We start from the raw sequence: 24,732 nt of genomic DNA on the forward strand, positions 1-24,732 counted from the left end.
CGTGCCAGGGTAAGTTAACTTATCTCCAACCCACCGAATGCAGCCTCGGTAGTTTATATATCATTCATATCATATGGACTATTATTGTCTGCTTATTCCTTATCTACTGCAGCCAATAATTAAATTTTAAAACTTAATTTGAGATGATTTTGAATATTTTTCATCGTAGTCTATTTCTACCATTGATTTTTAAACACAAATTATATCATTGTAAAAATTTTATTCATAAATTTTATTTCGATGATTTATTCATTTCTCCCACTTCTCATCCATTAAGGGCCATAGACTAGACCCTCCAACTTTTCAAGGGCAACCACAGGGCACAGTATGGTTCAAAGGGCCTGTTTAGGGGAGCTTCTCCTAGCTGCAGCTTTTACCAGAAGCTGCTTTTGCCAAAAGCTGTCCTAAACGGTCCACAACTTCTGAGAATCTATAGTTACAGATTCTGGAAAATAAACTAAGAATCCAGAATCTGGAGAAGCTGGATTTAGGAGATTTTCCAGATTCTAAGAAGCTGGCTACCATGCAGCTGCTTCTCAGAATCTAAATCTAAAGCTCCCACGAATAGGCCCAAAAGGAGGTAATGACCAACAAATTACAATACTTAAAAGCAGCGGGATTTTGAGGCCTCTGGAGAGTTTTGCGCTGGTGTGGCCACAGCGGAGGCCGACACGCCGCCCCCGTCCTTTTCCGGCCATTTTGCAAAAAAACCCTTATAGTAGTTGGTAATTTCTTATAAGTCACCGGTTATTTGTTATTAGTCCCCGTGAATACATTCTTATGTTCAGGATATTTACTTAAAGATCCTCCACAAAATAGAAAATCCTATGCGAAGGAGAGAAAAATCCGATAATAGGACCGCGGGTCTTAAAAACATAAATGAGAGGGGCCTTTTTGAAAAGGATATACTCAAGGAACCCTAGCCATCTCACGGCCTCCCCCTGCCCTCCTCCCCGACGCCGCCTCTTGCTCGCCCCGCCTCCGCCTCCGCCTCCGCTCGTGCCGGCGCCGCCCCCGCCCCCGGCGGGTCAGCCGGCTGCTGTTTCGGCCGGCCCCCGACTCGCCGCCCCCGCCACGCCGGCCACCCAACGCGACGTCATCCCTCCACTATCCCACGCCGTCGCCGCCTCGTCGATTGCTCTGGTGGGTCGCGTCCTCCTCGCAGTGCCGTCGCTGCCCCCGCTCTCCTCGCTGTTGTCGGTACCACCGCTCTCTCTCTTCTCGCACTCAAATGAGTTGCATCGACGCAACTCCGCTTTGCCACCATGGGGCCAGATCTGGTAGAGGGGAGGCCGTGCTAGGCAGATCTGGTGGCCACAACCTCCCTGTTGGCGGATCCGGACGCCTGGAGGCGAGGGCGACAACTAACGCATGAGGCTCGTGGGCGGTGCTGGTGGCAGGAGGCACCTCGGTGATGGCTGCCTCGACCTGACGAGCAAGGTATCGGCATAGATTTTCTTGCTATCAATGCTACTTCAGCTTGAAGCCCAACTAGCGACCAATGAAGCAAACTACTAACCTAGGTAAATATTCGTAACAATTTTGCTATGGATTTCATCTTCTCCTGATCTAGAAATTTTGTTTTTTCAGAGAAGTTAGAAGGACGACAAATGAGGTGTTGACAGTGGGGGGAGATGTTGAGGTGCTTGGCCATCAATAGGTAGTTTTTTTTTTTGTCCCTTAGCAAATCAACGGAAGTCATATCTTCTATTTTGTTCCATGGCCAGATTGGCAACCATCTTAGGTGTGAGAGGTCATCAATTTGATGTCTGGTGTCCTAGGAAAAGTGAGTTGCCAGTTAATCTGGACTTCAAATTATATCTGAAACAATTATCTCTGCAGGGTTATAGTTCATAGTTCCTAAATGTATATTTTTTTGTGCACCGAGAAGTTTATTTTGGTTTTGTTCTAAAATAAAACTTGAAAGTACTAATTAACAGGAACATGGTCATACCTTGAAGAGGAAAACCAATCATAGACAGACTTAGTTCATCTTGATTAGTTATTTAGACTAAATTGCCGCACAAGAATAGGAAACACCAAAAGTGCAGAACTATTTTTCTTTTCGTTGTTTGATTAGAGATTTATTTTTCTTTTACATTATAGATTTGTTGCCTCTGGTCTCAGGCTTCTGAATGGATTGGAAAATATGAGGCCACCTAAATGTATATCTTTTTGTGCACCGAGAAGTTTATTTTGGCTTTGTTCTAAAATAAAACTTGGAAGTACTAATTAACAGGAACCCGGTCATACCTTGAAGAGGAAACCCAGTCACAGACATACTTACTTCATCTTGATTAGTTGTTTGGACTAAATTGCCGCACAAGAATAGAAAACACCAGAAGTGCATAATTATTTTTCTTTTCGTTGTTTGATGAGAGCTTTATTTTTCTTTTACATTACAGGTTTGTTGCCTCTGGTCTCAGGCTTCCGAATGGATTGGAAAATACGAGGTCACTAGATTACCCTAATATGTTTGGTGCCTGAGGAGCTCTGTTAGGTCTCTTGATTTTTTTTCCTCTGCCCCCCAGTCTTTCCTTGCTCTTTTGCTCTACAAATATGTTTGTGTTCTATTAAAAGATATATCTTTCGGTGTTTCAGTGTTGGTGGATACAATCATCCAATGATATATTTGGATATGCTGCTGACTTGTAGTGCTATGTATGATCTCGCATTATTTGAGTTGACATGGATAGTAGATGTGGGGTAATCATCTAATGTGTTAGGCGATTGCATGGGTTGCAAAAGGCTATATTTTTTTTGTTTGTTTTTAACAACCAAATCTCTTATATAATATTTAGGAATAAACACCAATTTTCCTCTTTGTGTTGAGCAGCATACCATATAAGTATATTCCAGACTACCTCTTTGAGTATGTTATGTGACTATAGTTTACTACCTTGGATTGTAAGACTAAAGAGTTGGCTTTTGATCATTATTGATGAATATGCAACTATTTTTTTGAAATAAATTTAGAAAATAAGGTTTTATTAGTTTTGTAACAAATTTAAATTTTATGGTTTAACCAGTTGTAATAGGTCAGGTCCCAAACTCTTATTCTATTTTAGGTTACCTAATCTACCATACATCAATAAGGTATCATCTTAAAATGGATATCACTATTGCTTTGTGAATAATATGAGAAACTAGAAGAAAATGCAATGAATTTGTACAAGATGAAGGACCAACTTCCTTCCACGCATCAGTTAGGGTGAATAGGACAATAGGTTTGCATCCTTTTTGTTTCTACCTATCTATTACTGATTTGTTCTTAAGATTTAGTTTTTGATTCATCTTTAGCTATTGAGATTCATAAAGGTGGGTTGATACATAAAATCTTTATAACCGGAAAATGTCCTATTTTGTTGGCCTAATTGCAGATAGGTTGGTAGGGCACGCAACGCGCGCCGTCCACTCAAGTTCTTCTCTACTCGGTAAGAATTGATGATAGACTATTATCGGGTCATATGCTTAGTACTCTGTCTGTTTCAAGTTATAAGTCGTTTTGAGTTTAGTCAAAGTCAAATTACTCCAAGCTTGACCAAATTTGTAGATAAATATAGTGACATATACAACACCAAATTAGTTTCGTTAAATCTATAATTAAATATAATTATATCAAAATTTTACACTTTTGCTATTGATCAAACGTTTGATTTTTTGTTTTTCGGTCAAACACACGCTCAATGCATGCGGGGGAGGGGGTCGAGGGAAGGGCGTGTATGAGATTTGTGACTTGCATGTATGCCTTTAAATTATTGTCCAGTGAAAGTGACCGAATTTGATTGATGAAATTAAAATTTTTAAATATTTGATCAATAGACAGACCCAAAATTATATGAAGTAGAGCATTGGGAATAACCTAAGTAGAGCTTATTGAATTATATCGAATCTATTGCCAGGTCACCAATTCTTTGCGATTCAACTAGGCCCAATGCAACTCATATAGATGTTTAAGAGTGAAGTGCACCAGCGGTCACTAAACTTGTGTGTATATGCCATCTAGGTCCCTCAACTCTCAAAATACATTTTTAGGTCCCCGAACTTGTCCGGGGATGTCATATAGGTCCAAACAGGCTCTAACTCGCTCTATCCGCTGACGTGGCATACCACGGTGGCGTCTACGAGAAGGAAGAGAAAAGAATAAGGAGGAGAGAGATAATGACATGTGGGACTCAAATGGCACCACCAATATGTAGGCGCCACCGTGACATGACACGTCAGCGAATGGAGCGGGTCGGAGCCCGTTTGGACCTATATGACACCCTCAGACAAGTTCGGGACCCAAAAATGTATTTTAAGAGTTCAAGGATCTAGATGACACATGCATACAAGTTTAAGTACCGCTGGTGCACTTTACTCTAATGTTTAATATCTGTGATCCAATTAGGTCCAGAACAATCGTTGTTGGGCTAACTGAACCTGCTATACGGGCCGTCATTCCTTTCTATTCCAGGACATTGCAACGATCGTCTCTGTCGTCTGTAACCCTCAAGATATGTTCGTGAATATACACACCTACTGTTCTCCTATGATTTCATATCGTAAGAATGCATATAATTTATATAATGCCTAGATTTATTAGCATCTAGACAAAACTAGAAAGTCTTACGTTATAAAACAGAGAGAGTATATATAGAGCGATGACTGAGAAGTGAGAAGCTGACATGAATCGACGACGTGTTCTACAGCAGTAAGAACGGGTAAAGTATCGTCAGTTCGTTGGCTCAATCCATCTAGCTTGGCATCGATCATCAGTTCATCACCGACACCTCACCATATAGTTTGTTCGCTGCAAAGGGAGCTATCAACCACCCCCGTGATGCATATCCTTTTAGCTACACGGAACCAACTTTCTCATGATCCTCACCGTGAGACCGAAACCAGAGCTGCTCTGAGTTGACTTCCTTCGCCTAATCCTGAATCCATCTTGCAGTTTGACTATAAACACAGCTTGAAAAGAAAGAAAGTAAAAAAAAAACTCTGAATTGTGGTTTAGGCATGGAAAAAACTCTGAATAATGGGTGGTAAATTCAGAGATAATAGTGAGATAAAGGGAGTGGAGAACGGACGAGCGAGTAAGGCATGTGGTGGTGAGCAAACAAGGCCATGCCCGCTGCTTTCTCCGACGGCGGCTTCCCCGCGAAACGACGGGGCGTGGCGGCTTCCTGGCCGACGGCGCGACGCGGCGGGGCAATCGACTCCGGACGGGTCGATCGCTGACATGTGGGCCTCACTTTTGGACTTTTTGCGGGATGGGCCCCACGGGTCATGGACTTCCCCAGTGGCGCGCTTTAAAACGTTTGGAGGCACGGGGGAGGGGAGGTCAGTGTGACTTCCACTTTCGCCGCCTCGCTTCGTTTGCTCGCGATGGCGATCGCCTGGGCGCTTCTCCGACTGGCCGCCGTCGTCGTCGTCGTGACGTGTGAGGCGTCGCCGGCGGTGGAGGCGGCGGGGGGAGGGAATAGCTCGGCGGCGTGCCCGCTCGACCTGGGGTACGTGCGGGAGTTCCCGTGGGACCGCGCGCCGTGCATGCCGCCGGTGGCCAACCAGACCGCCTGCTGCACGACGCTCGTCTCCGTGCTCGGCGTCGGCCTCGCCGCGCGGCTACGTAGCACCGGCCACTTCCGGCTCCCGTCCGCGGACGCCTCGGCCGCCTGCCTCCGCGCCTTCTCCGACGAGCTCGCCTCGCCGCCGCTCTCGCTCCCGGACACCATCGTGCCGGCCTGCTGGCCCGTTCCGTCCCAGCTCGCCATCTCGCCGTCCTACTGCGCCGGAGTCACCACCGCCGAGCAGTATGTCGCCACCGTTGGCAACGCAGCCGTTCTCGCCAGCCTCAACTCCTCATGTGGCTCCGATCTCGCCGACCTGTCGGTCTGCTCCAGCTGCCTCGCCGCCGCTATCGACGCCTTAGGTAGACTCGTCGCCGCCGCGGCGAAGGCAACAAATCCGCAAAACTGTTTCTACCTCACCGTCCTTTACGCCGCCGGCATCTCCAGTTCTGCCGGCCCTACCTCCCCCGGCACAGCCAACTGCGCCCTCGGCCTCGCACTCTCCACCCCTTCGGCCTCTTCTTCGCCGACGTCCAGCTCCAACCACACCGTCACCGTCGCCATCCCAGTCGCTTCCGTCCTGCTCGTCTCCCTCATAGCAGCGCTACTTGTTTGGAGGAGGAGGCAGGACAGCAACAAGAGAAAGAGCCGCGGTTTCTCCGACGAGCGGCGGATGTCGCGCCCTCGGCCGAATGTCGGCTCGGTTCTTTTCAGCATGGGCGAGCTGGCGAAGGCGACCTGCGGGTTCGCCGAGCGGAACCTCATCGGCCGCGGCGGGTTTGGCGTCGTGTACCGCGGCGCGCTCGACGACGGGTCCGTGGTCGCCGTCAAGAAGATGCTCGACCCGGACATGGAGGGCGGGGACGAGGAGTTCACCAACGAGGTGGAGATCATCAGCCACCTCCGTCACCGGAACCTCGTGCCGCTGCGCGGGTGCTGCATTGCCGACGACGACGCCGACGAAGGCAAGCAGATGTTCCTCGTGTACGACTACATGCCGAACGGCTCGCTCGACCACTACATCTTCCAGGACGGCGGCGAGGGAGGACGGCGGCCGGCGCTGTCGTGGACGCAGCGGCGGGGCGTGATCCTGGACGTGGCGAGGGGGCTCGAGTACCTGCACCACGGCGTCAAGCCGGGGATCTACCACCGGGACATCAAGGCGACCAACATACTCCTCGACGCCGACATGCGGGCGCGCGTGGCGGACTTCGGCCTGGCACGCCGGAGCCGGGAGGGGCAGTCCCACCTCACGACGCGCGTGGCAGGCACGCACGGCTACCTCTCGCCGGAGTACGCGCTCTACGGGCAGCTCACCGAGAAGAGCGACGTGTACAGCTTCGGCGTGCTGGTGCTCGAGGTGATGAGCGGCCGGCGCGCGCTCGACCTCTCCGACCCGTCGGGCGTCGTGCTGATCACCGACTGGGCGTGGACGCTCGTCAAGGCCGGCCGCGCGCCGGAGGTGATCGCCGAGGCGCTGCGCGAGCGGGAGGGCCCGGCCGGGGTTCACGCCATGGAGAGGTTCGTGCTCGTCGGGATCCTGTGCGCGCACGTCACGGTGGCGTGCCGCCCCACCATGCCGGAGGCGCTGAGGATGCTGGAAGGGGACATGGACATGCCCGACTTGCCGGAACGGCCGCAGCCGTACGGCCAAAGGATGGCGTTCGACGAAGGTGAAGGCAATTTCAGCGTCTCGTCGGTGTTGGGCGGTCCGTTCATGGACTTCGGCGACATGCTCCGATAAACCGATGGCCTCGGCAGTGGTATCAACCGTTGATGGATGCAACGTGAAATCCCTCTGTTCTATACTATAAGACTTTTTGAATTTACTTAGATTCATCTATGTATCAATGTATGTGTTATATATGTGTTTAGATTTATTAACACACATATGAATTTAGTCGATATTAGAAAATCTTATAATATATAACGGAGAGAATATTTGGATCCGGAGACATGGATCTGCAATTTTACATGCGTATATATGCAACACTTTTACAACAAAATGCTGAGTAACAGAAGTTCAGAGTCCCGCATCAACATTAATTGATGTCAATGGAAGTTAAATGACTGACTTTGTGCTGAATGCTAATTACATTTTGCATATGATGTATACTTTAGTTTGCAAGTACTAACTAACTGATGCCAAGATCCACATACTCCTATCACATTTTTTTTTTTTAATGAAACTCCGTAGCTGACAGTGTACTATCTTGTGTTGAAACTCAAGCGAAACGAGGGATGTCAGCCGTTAGATCTCGCTAGATCAACGGTTAGGATATGGTACCGCCTCCCCCTGTTGGACAGTAAAAATTCTCCAAGAAACCAAGCTTTGATACATTGTTTGCTACGATGACAAACTATTCACCGTTTGACAAATGCAGTGATAACACAAATCACACTTACTGATATCTGAGGTAGCCCCCATGGCTGGTGCCATCTACCATGAGGGCAGACCGGCAAGCAAGGAGCTTCTACTAGAGATAAACTATATATTGGCACTGGCACACCAAGCAACTTACATATGACATGTATGTTCAATAGTTCATCGAAACAGACGTGAAACAGAGATACAGTTGGCAATGCATTAGGATACAAGCCAGTGGTGTGTGAGATAACCAGATGAAGTGGCGGGGGGCGATTTAGCAGCTTATTAGTTGTTTTCCTGCAGGTTGGGGTGGCTGGGCTGCACGCGGAAGGTGATTGGCATCTGGGCCGCAAAGTCCCTGTCTGGATGGTACCCAAGCTCAAGATCTCTCATGCTCCCGCTCAGCGCTATATCTTGCTGATGCTGCATGAGAAGGATTAAAAACAATGTCTTAGGTAAGGGAGTATCTGACAGACAAACTACCACAGCAGGTATAGTAGCTTTATCTGACAGACAAACTAATTTAGTTGCTTTATCTCTGTGGGCTTTGACAATATTGCTAGTACAAGGTAAAGCAAAAGTTGTTGTTGGAAATGAGTAATGTAAAACTAAAACCAGGATATAAGAAGGCATTTAAATCCTCTGATTGCTTCATAAGTTAGTACTACAGAATGTTGCCAACTTCCATAACTGATGTAGTGATCGTTGGGGGTTTTAGTATCTTAGGAATTTCATTTGTTTTCCTTATAGAACATATAAAATTCTCACTGAGAAAAATGCTGGTCGAAATTTTGACGACAAGCGTTCAAACAATGGCCTCACTGAATCAATGTGCAAACGTAGCTTACATGGTGAATATAAGTGAACTGGTATGCAAACAATTTATCTTGAAGTTTAAGTTCAACAAGCGTTACAAGCCAGACCATTCTGCAAAGTTACCTACCAGTTTAAAGGCCAGCAACTTGTTCTCGTCTTCCAGCATCTTGTCCTGCGGTTGATCAAGATAACAGGAATGAGCCCAAAGCATAAAAGGGAACTGCCAACACATGAGAACTAATCATATATTCAAACTAGGCCATACATTTCTCACGTGCCTTTCCCAATGGTCCATCTGCACCCATAAACAAAGCAACATCAGTAATGAAGAAATCTAAAAAGTGCAATACCTATGTTGTCAACCGATGAAAGGCCAAAAGAACTGTGAAGAGAAATGACATATTACCAGTTTGTCATTCACGTTCACAATCCCATTGTCAAGTGCCTCCTCAATCATGATAAGCTCTTTGGGTTGCAGCGAGTTCAGATCTTCGCCTTTCAAGTGTCTGTACCATAAAAATGGGCGACTGTAATCTACGCAGACACCAATACAGTAATACTGAACTCCACATATAACCTATTTAAGGCTGACGAATTTACCTGAGCTCAATCTGCATATTATCGTTCTCTTTCTTGATTCGATCAATTTCCGCGCTAAGGCTCTGGAAAGATTCATGCGCTAATCAGTGAGAAATAACTCTTATATATGTTTCTATAAGATCTATAAACAAATGTGCTCTTCTGGCTCTGAAATACCTTGTGCTTCTCATCCCACAGTATCTTTCCGGAGTTGGTCTGGTATTTCTCCAAGATTCTTGATAGCCTATATATACATGTTCCACCATTGGAAGGTTACCAAACGTGCCAGGGCAACAGATGCAGATATCATAACTCAAAACCGAATTTAGAAAAAGAGACATTTTTCTGCAACAGAAACTGACTTTAAAGTTTAAACGAACAAGAAACAAATCTAGCCACAAACGCAGACCTAACACAAATACACAATTCCGTTCATGGAAAGTTGGTAGCATCCGAGGTAGTGATAAAAACTAAATCTTTAACCTAGCTGTTTCATCGAAATGATTCTTGCGTCTATTCCCCATCTAGACAAACACTACACAGAAAAATATTATGTGCAAAGAACCAGGGAAATATATAAACGAGAAGATACGGGCACGCACGAAGTTTTTGGGGAGCAGTAGTCGTAGAGCTTCCCGGCGCTGGAGAAGATGACGACGCCGACCTCGGCGTCGCACAGGACGCTGATCTCGCGCGCCTTCTTGAGGATCCCGCTCCGTCGCTTGGAGAAGGTCACCTGGCGGTTGGTGGAGTTCTCGATCCTCTTGATCTCGATCTTGCCGCGCCCCATCCCGCCTCCGCCTCCTTCCTCCAGCTAGCTGCCGGCAGCAACGAACAGTCAACAACAACAAGCGCGCTCTCGCCTTTCTTCCTCCACTTGCCTTGGCTGGTGGCGTCGGTATGATGTGGTGTGGTTGGGCGAGGGCGAGGCGGTGGTGCTGGTGGTGGAGGAGGAGGAGGAGGAGTAAAGGAGTTCGCCATGGCAGGAAGAGGAATGGTGATGAGGAGGCTTTCGGGGCAGTTCAGTAGGGTGCTCCCGAAACGGCAATTCCCCTGCTTTGCTTTGCTTCCGTTGGCTTGCTTCCACGTCCGATTTATTTCGGTTGCTGGAAAGCCGAAAGGCGAGGAGGGATTGATTGCTATTGATTTGATTAGAGACGTTTTCAGGTACTGTACTTTCTGTTGTGTCCTTGTCTGCGATACTGTATAAGTCTACTCGCATGTTGTATGCATGTACCTCCGCAGATACGGTCCACTTCTCGTAGCATTTGCAGTATGGAGACGTGACAAGTGGTCTTATAATACCACGCTGTTATCGTCATCCATAGAAGAGAGAAAGGGCGAGTGAGTAGTCTCGCTAGCTAGGTCACACTCACCTTCTACAAGACACTTACAGAGGTAGCACGGGATACAATAGGTTTTTTTTAAAAGTCACACCTTTGCCTTCCTCTGACCCTACGACAATCTTATGTTGGAGGAGAAGATCAGCGACGACCCTGCCTCCTTGTGGCCCTGCGATAATCTTATGCTGAAGAGAAAGATCAGCGACGACCTTGACCTTCCTATCCTGATCCATCTGCATTGAGAGTGGATATGGGAGGTGTTGCAGAGGAGGAGCTTGTAACCTTGATCCACTAGCATGGAGAGGGGGATGTGTGACGGAGGAGTTGATCCGCGTTTTGATGAGGCAGATTCGCCATCAAGGCCTTTACTCCTGGCAATATCACTTGACAAGGGTACTGCTACATTGAAGAGCTCAACGATTGTCGTCAATCTGTACCGCGGTTGCCTCGATCCGAAGGGGAAGGGACAATGGTAGTGTAGACATCATCACTGGAGGGCATAGGGGCTTGCGGCAGCGGGTCATCGGTAAAGGAGAAGAGATTGGTGACTAGCATGTCATTGAGGGGGAATAAAAACACAAAGAGAGTGTGTCGTGGAGCAAGGGAGGGTCACTACTCTATCTCTATCTCTCTATATATTCTTATTTATAGGATATACATGTAACTTGAAAAAAAAATGAGGATTAGAGTAGAAAACAATAGGAGTCAACATGAAAAAACTATTTTGCACTACGAGAGAGGGGATGGTCTCAACTTATATGGCATTTTATTTTCTCTCTAGGGCCACATCTCGATCGAAGATCTTGCACTGTGAATGTATTTAAATGATTATTACTTTACAAAATAAAGTTGATTTTAACATTTTCAAAGTTACCTGCGTAGTTTTTGTTTTGAAGAGTTTAAATCACTATCAGGTTAGATCTGATTTTCGGGAAAAATGAAATATAAGGCTACTTCATTGTTACTTCGAGCTTTAGCAATTTTTAGTTAAGATAACAAACCAAATATGCAAAGTTCTATCATAAAAACACTGCCAAATTTTGGCATGACTAGTAAATTTTCCGTGCTTTGTAACGAGATATTGAGTTATAATACATTAGTGATTATTTTATGAGCTTACTGAGAATAGATCCATTAAACACGATCTAGTATGCAAGAGGTAGTGATTGATCCTTTCAGTTTTCTCAGGGCGAGGCGACGGTTGGCCTTTTGGTTTCTTAGGATGAAAGTCTGCTACACAGTTTTCTTTAGAACACGGTACAACGAGACGCTCAATACAATATTAACGCTCATAACACACGCACATACTCTCCTAAGAGTACATTCGAAGATTGACCGACAAATCCTGAAGATTAATGAAGTCACCATGAGCACCTCGCTATCGATGGGTACGTCGCCTACCATTGAAAGCACCAAGCTGTTAGAGTCCTGAAAAATTCGCTTCAACAAGAAGTCGAACCTATGACTTCAAGCGCTACTAAGACTCTTGTAACCACTAGGTTACAGATCCTTTTACATAGCTACGCCCAAACACAATCCAGTGCTAACAAATTTCTACTAGTACTCCATCTGTCCCTACAAAAATCAATCCCTAGCTTCCCAAGAAAGTACTATGGAGTTAGCTAAATGATGAAAGTATTATGGATATTAAAAGGATAAAATTTCTCGATATACAAACCAAGAGTAGGTAAGAGTGAAAAAATGATTTATTTTAGAACAAATTTAAAACTCTAAAAATTGATTCATTTTGGAAAGGAGGGAGTAAGCGTCATTTTGGATAAAAGTAGGGAAGCCCATACTTCTCCACGGCCCAACAGTGGGCCCAGCCCGTGCATACGCTCTAGTTTTTTTTTTTTTTTTTGAGGAACTGCATACGCTCTAGTTGACTTCGCCTAATCGGCCTCAAGAAGACTCATGGAAGCAAAATCGATCGCAGATGGCCTGAGATCCAGCGAGATCATCACGGCCCAAGAAAGGCGCGAGTCAACCACTCAACCAAACGCGGCCCATCAGGGCAGGGCTCCGTGCTCGGGAAACGGGAAAGGTAAACGGCGGCGAGGCGGCACGCCGAGCCAACGGCGACGAGAAATCTACGGCGGGTACCCCGCCCCCGCCCCCGCCGCTCCGCATTCCCACCTCGCTCTCCGCCCCCGCGCCGCCGTCTCCTCCGACCAAAACCTAGGAGAGCGGTTTGCTCCCCCCCCCTCTCTCTCTCTCCGCCTCCAAAACCCTAGCTCCCTTCCCGCCCCACGGCACGCAGCTCGATCTGATGCCGTGAGAGCCCCAACTGGCCCGCCGTTTCGCCCATGGAAGATCCCGTGGCCGCCCCTTCCTCCTCATCCGCCGCCGCCGCCTCCGCCGTGGCGCCTCTCCCGCTCGCTGCGCAGCAGGTGCCGGCCGCGGCGGCGGCGGCGGCTCAGGACGCCGCGGCGGGATGCAGGAGGCAGGTCTTCTCCGTGGAGCTCAAGTCCGGGGAGACCACCATCGTGTCGTGGAAGAAGCTGCTCAGGGAGGCCGGCCACGCGGCCACCTCGCCTCCACCGGCCGCGCCGGCGTTGGCGGCGTCCGAGCCGGCCTTCCCTGCTCTGCCCGGTCAGCCTGGTGCGGTAAGCACTACCATTACTGTTGCTACTGTCGGTTGGTCAACTGCTTTAGTACGCGTTCTGCATAGGTGCTCTCTGTGAGTTGATCTAAATAGATAGATTGGAAGCCTAAATGTTAGATCCGGAAGTGGAAAAGTGGTGCTTTTGTGCCTCTTGCAGGATATAGCTTTCTTAGGTTAGGGTAAATGCAGAAAAGCTATTTTCATGTCTTATGAGTACTGGGCGGCTTTCTTTTTCCTGGCTGATTACTGGCGTTATCACTTCGGATTTTGAAATGGCTTAATGTCTCTTCCTGTTACCTTGGGATTAATCTCTGCTGGAAACTAGTGCCTAGCCATTACGGCCAAACCTCTGTCAGGATGCCACTGTAGAAGAAAATTATGCCATAGTTACTGGCATTTTCTATTGTCATTGTAACTTATTCTAAACCTTACAATTCAATTTTATATGTTTTAGTCAGACCTTGTACTTCTACATCTAGAGAAGAATGGATAGGTTATGCTGGACACTGAAGACTGCTGTATCTGACACTAATTTATTGTACAATTTGAAATTTTGAATCAGGTGCATCCTCCAGAAAATGATTCAAAGGATCCAGCACAACCAAATCGGTTCAGTGCCGTTATTGAGAAAATTGAGCGCCTTTACATGGTAATGAATGCCCCTGACGCTGGATTCACCATTCGTTGAGTTCCGAGTTCTGATTTTTCTTCATTGAAACTGCCAGGGCAAACATAGTAGTGATGAAGAAGATCTTGATGATGTACCGGATGATGATCAATACGACACTGAGGATTCTTTTATTGATGATGCTGAATTGGTTAGTTATTCAATCATATCTAATTTTTACTTCAATGTATATATCTTCCTTAGGAGCATTTTATCATCTCTTTTCTGATTGTCTTTCATTGCATTTTTCTTTTTTACAATGTAATGATGCAGACCACACCAGATAATACTGCTATGACAAACTCATGATTTACCATCAGAACCCACCATTTTTTTTATTTATTCTTGTAATACCCTCATGAACTCAGTTTATTGTTAGGTGAACAAAGAATTCTTTCTTATATAGTTTCATATGTCATGTATGGCTCATTGGTATATATAGGAAATGGTGGCACTGAAATGTTCACAGAATATTGGGTGACCCCTCACCCTGTGTCATGTACTCATGTACTTATATGACTTGGTTTACATAGAAATCATAGTGCCAGCTTATATGTATGATAGCATGTGCACAACTGCCTATCCTTCTGGTTGGCATCCTCAAAACATATATTCTGCTTTGTCAATCTGTATATGCATATATATTGAGTGTGTTGTCATTGTCTCATTGGTGATTGCTTTCATGTTTCATATCTTTGTAGGACGAGTATTTTGAAGTCGATAATTTGAAGACTAAGCACGATGGATATTTTGTTAACAAAGGGAAGCTGGAACAGATGTAAGATTCCTAAAAAATCCCTTTAGTTTGGGGCCAATAGAGGAGCAGTATTTATATCCAATCCTCTGGTGCTGATGCTCATTGAGGGCACCCTATCACACCATTCCATAGGCTGTTATCATTTATTGACTATTGTATCTTGTTTAATAGGATATGCAGTCCTTTCCTTATTACAAGAAACATTCATCCATCAAAACCAAATACATATTAACAGAAACAAATGCATTCATATGTGGTGTGATAGATGATTTATGCCAAATTAATCAAAGGAATGGAAAAAATAACAGCAACATGCTTACTTGTTTGCATGCATTACATATTTACATATATGCCAGAATGGATAATATATGCTAATGTGGCTGTGTTTTGCAGTGAAGCTGGTACATCAGCAAATGCTGCACCAAAGAAAAGGAGAAGAAAAGATTCATCAAGTGGTCATATTGAAAACAACCAGGTCGCTCCAGTTGATTATTCAAGCATTGGCAACATGCCTGGAAAATCCGCTGCAAGAAGTGGTCCACATGTTGGGAAGAAATTAACCAATAGCAACTTAGGTTATGGTGAGTATTACCATGAAGACAACAGAGTGGTGAAGAACATAACTGGTGCTCCTGGAGTCCACAAAAGGAAATCCATGGATTTTCCCATGGGTTCTGATACTGTGGCATCTACAAAGATATCTAGTAAGGATATGCCACATGCTTCGTCGGAGCTGAAAGACTTGGAAAAGCATAAAGTTGCAGCAGTTCAGCCTACTGATTTCACTCATAGGTCGAAAACCGTGGAGGCATATGACTATGCCTATTCAGCATACAGGGATAGGGAAACTTCAATGCAACTTGATTTCCAACAAAAAAGGGCCTATACTGGGGAAAATCGAGATCCAACAAACAAAATTCATCGGAAAGAGAAGCATGGAATGGGTGAATTTTCTGGCATGGCAACAACTGGTGTGGTATATTCTGCACAAGTAATGGTAAGAGTTCGTCATATCAGCGAACTTGTGCACAAAAAGAACATCAGACCTCAGCGGTCTATATATATAGCTTTATATTTAACCTGTATAATCCTAGAAATTTACTTAATTTTACTCTTATTTCCTTGCAGCCAATTACTTCTAGGGAGGGTTCTGGTACCAAACCTAAAGGCACTAGGCTTGAGAGAGCTATTCGGGATCTGGAAAAGATTGCTGCTGAATGTGAGTATCACATGGCTTTCCCTTGCTTTACAGAAGCCCTTCTATTGACCCATGGAGTAGTTCTGGAAGTAATTTTAGGTACTTGGCATTCTCCTTGCAGACAGACCACCAGCTATTGATATGAACGAGCTAGATCTAAATGGCCAGGTAACAGTTAAAAGACGGTTGCCTCCAGAAGTAAAGCAAAAACTTGCTAAGGTTGCAAGGCTATCGGTATGTAGTAGCACAACCAAATCTCCTTGTGATTTCATTGTATCGAATGCGTGAATTCCATGCTTATTAAATATGCTTGCATGTTCTTGACTGGTGAATAGTTCATCATGTGACTGTTAATGGAATTTCTTTAGCCGTCTAAAATTACTACGAAAATTTATGATTTATGTACCCAGTATCTATGCATCTCTTTTACGCACTGTAGTTTTCTCTAAAATGTCAATGGAAGCTACCTTTCAGGGTAGCTCAAACTTGGCAATTATGTAAAAACCTGATGTACTTCCGTTGCTTATTCTCAATTGCAAGTTTGTGGAATATTAATTCATTTGTACTATTGCTAGTTTGCCTCGATTCATGAATCGATGTCAAGCTATGCAGAATCCATTTTCCATTTTGATGATTTTGTGCTCACTTTCATGAACCCTGTACTGCCTACATGCCAGCCTTTTGTAGTTCATACTTCTAGTATTTTGATCTGTGCAGGCAAACCAGGGAAAGATTCAAGAACATGCGTTAATGGATCGCCTCATGGGCATAGTTGGGCACATTGTGCAGCGTAGGACACTCAGGGTAAACAATGGGAGTAATTAAACATGTTCTTAGTACTTGAAGTTTTGTTAATATTGGATAGTGCTTCCCTATTATTTTGATTTGACTTGTTTTTTGCATTTTCCATATTTGATTAAAAAAACGAAGAACTTGTTCTATTAAAAAGGAAACCTTTTTTTAAAATCTTTTAGGCACCAACATGATCGTCAACATATAACATTTCATATGACTTTGCCCAGTAACTTGTTGGCAAAAAAAATGATGAAATCAATGTTTCCATTCTTCAAACAATCAATTTAAGACACCTTTATATGCATTAGCTGTCTAGAAAAATCGAATTCAAACACTCAACACCGTGCCAATTTCTTATTAATGGCTATAGAACATAGCGCTTAATTTGGTACTTTATTTAATTTGATATTTCTCATTATGTATTTGTTTTATAAACCCTGTGAGGATTTATGCCTTTGTTGTCATGAAACAATTAACTCCGTTATGGAGCCTTATCAAATACTCCAACCACCACCACAAACAATAATGATTTTGATGTAATATTACTCAAGACATGCACCTTTTTCATGCATTTGTGGTAAAAAGGAAAAACATACTTGTTTGTGGTTTCTATTATTACAGTTAATTTGTTTGTAGTTTCTATGTCATGCTTGTGTTGGTATGCTATGTGGTCTACCGATCCTGTTGGTTGATCAAATGATCATTCACTCAAACAACATGTCCATGATATTGCATTCTTTGTGTTTGTTTAGTCCATCTGATCCATGCTTTTATTTTGTTTTAATAGAGAAACATGAAAGAAATGGTAGAATCAGGTCTGTCTGCTAAACAAGAGAAAGCTGATAAGTTCCAACGTGTAAAAATGGAGATCAATGAAATGATCAAATCACGTGTGGCTGCCAAGGCTAAGGTGAATGGAAGCAGGATGTTTCCATGCTAATGAGGATCACATCTTCATGTATCATGTCTGATTCTAAGATGTCATGTTTTATACGTGCCACCAGGTCAACGAACACCAGGGTGGAACATCTGATGATTTTCAAATTGCGAATGATGACAAAAGATCTTTAAAAGCAAAGTCTGTAATGGATTCTACATTGGAGGACAGGATCTGTGACCTGTATGATCTGTATGTTGAGGTATAAACATGTAGATATATTATGTTTTTCAAGGTTCTATTAGTCTTATCATTTTTATGTTGGTGGAAATAAATATACAAGTATATCTAGTTTTTTTTTCTTCATCGTTTGTATTAGATGAACAAGCAGCAAAGATGCTTTAGGACAAAGCTGACTTAACGATATACCAGCTTTGGCCCTCCTTTTAACTTATTTGACTGTCTATAAATGTATATTTATCTGCATACTTATTAGGGTATGGATGAAGATAAGGGCCCTCAAAGCAGGAAGTTATATGTGGAGGTAATAGTCCTGGCCATTTATATTTCTTACCATTTCTCTAGAAGATTTTTGGACAACTAAAGGGACCGTTGTGATGTCTGTTAAAAGAATTCATGATAATTTTACTAGACCTTGTCTAGATTCCTGTGCACCAGCTTTTAGTTGCCCTTCCTCATACTGATTCAAAACTTGTTTTAACTGCTGATGTTTGATCATTGTCATTACTACGACTGTATAATTTTCCATGTAAAAATTTGCTTTTGCTTAAATTGAGCCCAAATTTCTTTTCTCCCCTCAATATCACAAGTAAATTTCACAAAACTACATGTACTTTGACCAAATTGTCGCAAAACTACAGATTTAGCAGCCAATTTCTCAAAGGACTACAGATTTAAAGCCTTGTATCACAAAACTACATATTTAATGGTGAGGCTATCAAAGTACTGCAGGTTTTAGAGTTTCACTATTGTCTTTTTTAAGTTACAAAAGTTGTAGTTCTGTGAAAAAATTGATATTAAATCAGTAGTTTTGTAACACAGTGCCTTAAATCTGTACTTCTGTGAAAACAATGTGTTAAATCTGTAGTTTTGTGACAGTTTGATCAAACTATCTGTAGTTTTGTAAAATTTATAAACTTGACAAATTGATTGTTGTGCTTCGTCCACTTGCTCTCCAGTTTTTCTTTAACTTGTAGATGTAATTTTAAGTACGTGTTTATTTGGATGTAGTTTTGTACACTAAGTAGTTATGCGGACTGAACTTTTACTGGAGATAGTCTAGTGATATTGTTCATCTTTGGGCCTTTTCTTATTGTCATCTGCATTACAATGTCATCGGTTGTGCCAGCTGGCGGAGTTGTGGCCAGAAGGTTCCATGGATAATGTTGGAATCAAAGATGCAATTTATAGATCGAAAGAGCGAAGGAAAGCATTATACAACCAACAGAAGGTTCAATTCTCTTCCTTTGCTTGTGTCTATAGATTGAAGTTATTTTCTGATAGTATGAAACATGACATTGTCAATTGTCACATTGCAATTGAATAATTCATGCAACTCTCGCTGTAAAGTCATTTGTTGGATGCGTAACCCCTTGAATGTTTTTTTCTTACAAAAACACACTGATGATTTTCTGTTCTTTTCAATTAATCCAGGTTCGCAGCGAGGAGAAACTGAAGAGAAGAAGGCTGGCCGCGGCGGCTAAGCTGCGAGATGGCTACCCTGTTGTAATGCAAAGCGCACTGGTCCAGCAAGTCACGCAACCACCCATGACAAAACCTGTCACCTCGTACCCTGTGACTGACCATGGACAAAACCAGGGATCAAAAGGCTTTGACAGGGTTCGTGAAATAAGTGCAAATCCTGATGACGCCAACCGAAACGCTGGCGAGATGATGAAGAAGAAAAAGAGAAAACCTGAATCTGACCTTGTAGATACACAAGCTAACGCCGTGAAGGCCCCCCCTCAGCCTCCTGTAGAGAAGCATAAGGCTCCCAAGCGTGCTGATGAGGCAGGTGGACCGGTGCTGTGCCTCCCGTTCTATGACCAACAGCCGAGCTGATTATTTTGGTGTATGCATCGAGAAAATCTCAATCCTCCTAGGTGCTTGTCGGATGCTGTAACAGATACATACCCTTGTGGAGAGGATGCGATTGATCCTTGTAATTCTTATGATCTATATAGTTGCTTTTCCAGCCTCCATATTGCCCCGTATAGAATGGGATTGTTCTTCTGGTCCATGTTCATCATTAATAACTTTACTTTATTTGCAAAATGATGGAATTGACCTTACTGGTGATTTATCTCTTGCCCGTTTTCTAGGGATGCTGTGAGCGAATATGTATCCATCTCCGTGCCTACTGCCCGGTAATGGGCTGAGTTCCCGTCGACTGTGCGCTGCCGTGGACCGGCTTGCCCACCATCCGAATTCTGGCCCATCATGTATTGTTAAACTCGAATGAACAACACCGCCTACCCTAAACTCTAGGGCTAACATGGAGCAAGGGTGCCCAGGGAGCAGGGGCATGGAAGGGGAGTATATAAGCGGCGACACATCAGTGCCGCCTGCTTACCGCGCTAGCTAACAAACCCCACACCCACCCCTATTCCTATGACATCCCCCATTCTACAACACCGCCTGTTCTAGCGGCAACCACCGACATTAACAAAGTGATATGCCAAGAAAGGAGGGAGCCTCCTGCTATTCTACCATAGTCGCAGAGTAGCTGAGCTCCGGAGTAGGGAGGCAAGCAAGGCAACTAAGTAGGGAAGGGGACGCATCTTGGCGAGTGGTGACTTGGGGCTGCAAGCGTATGACGAGCTCGGGCTTCATTGCCTCTGGCCTCCTTGAGGCGGGCTCGAGCATTGCCACGGCGCCCTCCCTAACTGCGCTCTCGCACCACCACCTTCAACTCCCTCACCAAGCAAGCTCTATCACTAGTCTCCACAACCCATCTCCAGCTATTGTCATCCCAACCCGCCATCACCGCCTTCTTCCTATCTCTCCTCTCACTAGAGGCTGGAAACCAGCAAGCTTGTGGAGGACACCGCAATGCATATGTGATGATGGGCATGCAAGGCACAAGCAGAGAAGGCACGAGTCTCGACAAGCTTGATCACCGCTACCTCTACACTACCATCATCGCCTTCAATGCCTCTATCTTGGTCCTTGAGCATGCTCAAACTCTAACACTAGTTGGGACTAACCAAACTGAATAACCGGAACCGAACCATTCAAAACCGAATTACTCCGTCTGCAGTTTGGTCACTAGTTGAGACTAACCAAAACAATTGCGATTAATTTGGTTATAGTTATCTACTAGCCAAAAAAACCGAACTAATATAAAAAATAATACAACAATATAGATATGAATGAAGGGCATGTTTAGTGATGTTTATTTGCTTGTGCTGTAAAAAAACATAAAAGAGAGAAATGCTATCAATTTTGTTTAATTCTTGTCACTTTTGTTGCAACCTCAATCTATCAAATTTCGTTTATGACTGAAACCCCATTGCTTGGTCCTGGCTTTTATCCAAATTAATTTCAGTCCCGACTTTCTCATAACCGAATTTGACATGTAACCAAACTAGCGGTACCAAAATTACCAAATTCCCACCCTTACCACTACCAGCCACCTCCTCCAACACCCTTTCCCGAGCAAGCTCTTGAGTTCAACCATTAGCCACAGCCACTAGTTCCCTCTTTCTTAGCGACGCTACCCGCTCGCAACGTCAGCTGTCTCATGCACCACATAGAGGTAAAGAGAGAAGGGGTCCATGATTTTATTGGCTGATTGGATTGCCATGAGTACACTACGTAGGACAAAAACCAACTTTGGATGGGGGGGGGGGGGGGGGGGGGGGGGAGGGGGGTATTCCGGTTTAAAGAGTTCAGGGTGTGAAATATGTGGTCGTTCTGTTGTTTAATGGGATAATTTGGACCGTCGCAACAGTTGGGATGGGTAATACATACTTTTTCCTTTTTGGGGTAGCTTCAATTTCTCATTAGTTGATTGGCGTTCATTATGAGTACAATGTGTGGTTTAGGATATCGTGCTGATTTATGGTAGATTTTTTTATGCCAATTACGTTTAACCAACAACAATTTGTCATTTCTAGCTCAACTATATAGCACCTTCAATTTTGGCCATATTAGTAATTGCCTAAATCTTTATGTCAAGGACAGCTGGAGAATTGGTTTCCAGCCTTAGCTAATTATTTTTGTTGGGCTCTAGTTGTCAATCCCGCCACAACATAAATAATAAGAAAAAAACATAGTTGAAATGAAAAAGGGAAAAAGTGAACTTTAATTTAAATCACATATTTCTATGATTATGAGTAATCAAAGATGCATAGGATAGAAGCAGGGTTCCAAAACAAGCAATTTTTGCATGCTAATAGAATATTTCAAAATATTAGGAAATGGAAAGATATGTCAAACAAATCATATATCCTAATCATCTCTCCTGAGATAGTAGACATTTATGTATGGAGATTAATGGACATTTATGCATTAATAAGAAAATCTCTTAGATTTTTTCAGAATTAAATCTGTAAGAACCAAAGTAATAATTAATATCATTTTGAGATATTGCTGGCATGTGTATCCAAAGGATGACAACCGTAGAAGATAATTAAATGCATATGATTGTTGTGTGAATAGGGAATACAGATGATATTGCTACTAAATCGTATTTTCTAGTAGGCATTTATTTAGAGAGATTACTAGGAAGAGATACCTTTGAGATGAACCAAGAAAGTAATAAATGCCATAAAGACTATTGCTTCTGTATTTCAACGATGCAAAATTCCAGGTGTTTCTGTTTTGCCTCAAAGTTTAAGGTTGTGCCAAAACTGGAATGCTTTAAGTTGCTAGTATCTTTTTGGTAGCTAGCTGCCATCCCTCTTTTGTAACTTTCTTTGCATCCAACATCCTAGTAGGTTTATATTTCTTCCTCCCCTTTGGCTCCTCGATTTCCACTCCGTGGATTCAAAAGTTGATTAAAGATATTCTCCCATCCTTAGCAATCACCGGTGTTGGTTGCTCTATCTCTTGCAATTCAAATCTTTTTTCCTCCCTTGTTTTGTGAAGGTTATTGAAGTTGTTGGGTGCGTGTATTGCTTCTTTTGATTTCTTTCACTCTTTGGATTATTATTTTGATTTTAACTTCTGAGTGTCTTGCTATTGCAGATTTCTTAACAAAATACCTAGAGAAGACGATGGAAGGTGAGAAGCCCATGATCACCTACGAGAGGCGCAACCAGGAGCAACTGGTATAATACATTAATACCCATCTTGTATTTGTCTAGTTTAGTCTAAGGGGATATTAGTTATTTTACTAACTTGTTTAAACCTCTAAAAAGTTTTTTGTTGTCGCATTTACAATATGTCTTGGTCTTGTTTGATGATTCTATGATGTTTTTCTACATTAAAGTTATGGGAACATAATAGGATAGATACCATGGCGAAATCTATTTCTAGATGGCAATAGTACTTGTCATGTAGTACTTGACTTGAACTCATTGATTCCGATGATTACGGAATATGGACTATACCCTATAAAGCCTATACCCAAAATGTCTTACTAACTAAAAAGTTATAATCATGAGGAGGTTATGTTTAATAACAACACACTAGGTGGTTTCTATTCCCAAATATATAAAAACCATCATTTGTGAAAAAGAAGTACATTTTCATCACTCCATAATTAGAAAATGATGCTGATACTGAAATCCATCACAAAATAGAAGAATTCATTAATGATGATCATGCCATCTCTTTCTTACATTTAAGTAAAAAGTCCACCAAAGGTCCCTGAACTTAAAGATGAGTCTGTTTTTTGTCCCTTAATTGGAATACCAGAAATATGTTCCCCTAAACTCATATAATCCTTTCAAAAAAGGTCCCTCGGCATTATTGACTCATTTTTGACTGGTTTTACTGAGTCGACGTCCGGTGAGTCCCACATGTCAGGTTTTTTTATTTTTTTCTCTTTCCTTCTCTTCCTTCCTCTCCTCTCCCTTCTTCCTCTCTTCTCTGCTTCTCTCCCGTCCTAGGGCAGGGGCGAATGACGGTGGGCGAGTGGTGGAGGGGGCAGGTGGGCTAGGGCGTAGTTGGCGAGTGGCCGTGGGGGCTAGGGTGGTCGGCGGTGGGGGGGGGGGCATGTGCGCGGTCGGCGGTCGGTGGGTGACGGCGGGGGTTGGGGTGCAGATGGCAGTAGGCGGGCGATGGTGGGGGCCGGTGGGCTGGGCATGGGCGACGGCGGACTGGGACACGGTCGTCGGTGACATCGGCGAGCAGTGGCACTAGGTGTGTGGATGGTGGGCGGCGGCCAGCAGGCTAGGGGTGGCCAGCACCATCGTCGGGTGGCGAACTGGGGCACGGTCAGCGATGGCGACGGGCCACGACACTAGGGGTATGGATGGTGGGCGGTGACCGACGAGCTAGGTATGGTCGGCTTCATCGTCGGGTTGGTCACCGGGGATCAGCGCCGACCACTTAGCGCGTTCCATGTCCTGGTCAGGGCTTTCATCACCACCTGCATCATCGTGACATCGTCTCCCTCCTCACGTGGCTCATCTATCGGCCCCGGACAATCCATGTGGTCGTGGACAAGGCGAGCCCACGAGCGGTGCCCCCGACAACGAGCCCTCGACCGACGTTGGAAGAAAAGAGGAGAAGAAGAGGGAGGCTGACATGTGGGCTCCACACACCTTTTTAAAAGTATTTTTGCTGACTAGGATGCCACATCAGTGAAACCAGGAATACATACTGCCATGGGACTAAAATTGCACAATTTTGTATAGTTTAGGGGTGAAGATTTCTAGTATTGGGGTTTAGGGCTGTCTCGCAAACTCGATGTGAAGTTGAGGGATGGCAGGTGAACTTATTCCTACATTTAACTGCTATATATATATGTATATATATATATGTGTGTATATATATATGTATATATATATATATATATATATATTACAAAATCTCCTCATGGAAATATATTGTAGAATGTGAATCTTGTACACAACTAATTTGAGGTTTACAAAAAACTTTTTCACCATCAAAACATTTCGACGTTGTACATAGTCACTGTACATTGTGTGATTGAAACAACCTTGTTGAATCCAAATATGTAACATTTTGCAACATCTCTTTGT

At 44.0% G+C, this 24,732-nt stretch overlaps 3 protein-coding genes across 7 annotated transcripts; 2 read left to right on the forward strand and 1 right to left on the reverse strand.

Moving 5' to 3' along the window:
- Positions 1-456: 456 nt before the first annotated feature.
- Positions 457-7,597, forward strand: LOC102710267 (probable receptor-like protein kinase At1g11050). 5 transcript variants are annotated; one of them, XM_040521916.1, is made up of 5 exons: positions 457-1,440; positions 1,591-1,660; positions 2,406-2,500; positions 3,381-3,434; positions 4,391-7,597. In XM_040521916.1, the coding sequence occupies exon 5, from the start codon at positions 5,371-5,373 to the stop codon at positions 7,294-7,296; it is 1,926 nt and encodes a 641-aa protein (XP_040377850.1). In that variant the 5' UTR covers positions 457-1,440; positions 1,591-1,660; positions 2,406-2,500; positions 3,381-3,434; positions 4,391-5,370; the 3' UTR covers positions 7,297-7,597. The 5 variants fall into 5 exon arrangements, 4 of the variants coding, with proteins under 4 accessions (XP_040377850.1, XP_040377853.1, XP_040377856.1 ...); XM_040521919.1 differs by having other exon boundaries at positions 4,457-7,597; XM_040521922.1 differs by having other exon boundaries at positions 1,432-1,523.
- A 20-nt stretch (positions 7,598-7,617) lies between these two features.
- Positions 7,618-10,263, reverse strand: LOC102722626 (MADS-box transcription factor 2). The gene is made up of 7 exons (XM_006645070.3): positions 9,918-10,263; positions 9,493-9,559; positions 9,337-9,398; positions 9,143-9,242; positions 9,002-9,031; positions 8,864-8,908; positions 7,618-8,343 (listed from the first exon to the last, which is right to left on the reverse strand). The coding sequence occupies exons 1-7, from the start codon at positions 10,103-10,105 to the stop codon at positions 8,206-8,208; spliced, it is 630 nt and encodes a 209-aa protein (XP_006645133.1). The 5' UTR covers positions 10,106-10,263; the 3' UTR covers positions 7,618-8,205.
- A 2,530-nt stretch (positions 10,264-12,793) lies between these two features.
- LOC102710554 (ubinuclein-1-like) lies at positions 12,794-19,871 on the forward strand. Its single transcript, XM_015832720.2, has 13 exons — positions 12,794-13,264; positions 13,826-13,912; positions 13,989-14,081; positions 14,632-14,708; positions 15,081-15,684; positions 15,816-15,906; positions 16,007-16,119; positions 16,603-16,689; positions 17,468-17,590; positions 17,685-17,819; positions 18,054-18,101; positions 18,927-19,028; positions 19,232-19,871. Exons 1-13 carry the CDS (start codon positions 12,965-12,967, stop codon positions 19,637-19,639), a joined length of 2,268 nt encoding a protein of 755 aa, XP_015688206.2. The 5' UTR covers positions 12,794-12,964; the 3' UTR covers positions 19,640-19,871.
- The last annotated feature ends 4,861 nt before the right edge of the window (positions 19,872-24,732 follow it).

This window comes from Oryza brachyantha, chromosome 1 (assembly GCF_000231095.2).
Source record: "Oryza brachyantha chromosome 1, ObraRS2, whole genome shotgun sequence".
Taxonomy (NCBI): Eukaryota; Viridiplantae; Streptophyta; class Magnoliopsida; order Poales; family Poaceae; genus Oryza; species Oryza brachyantha.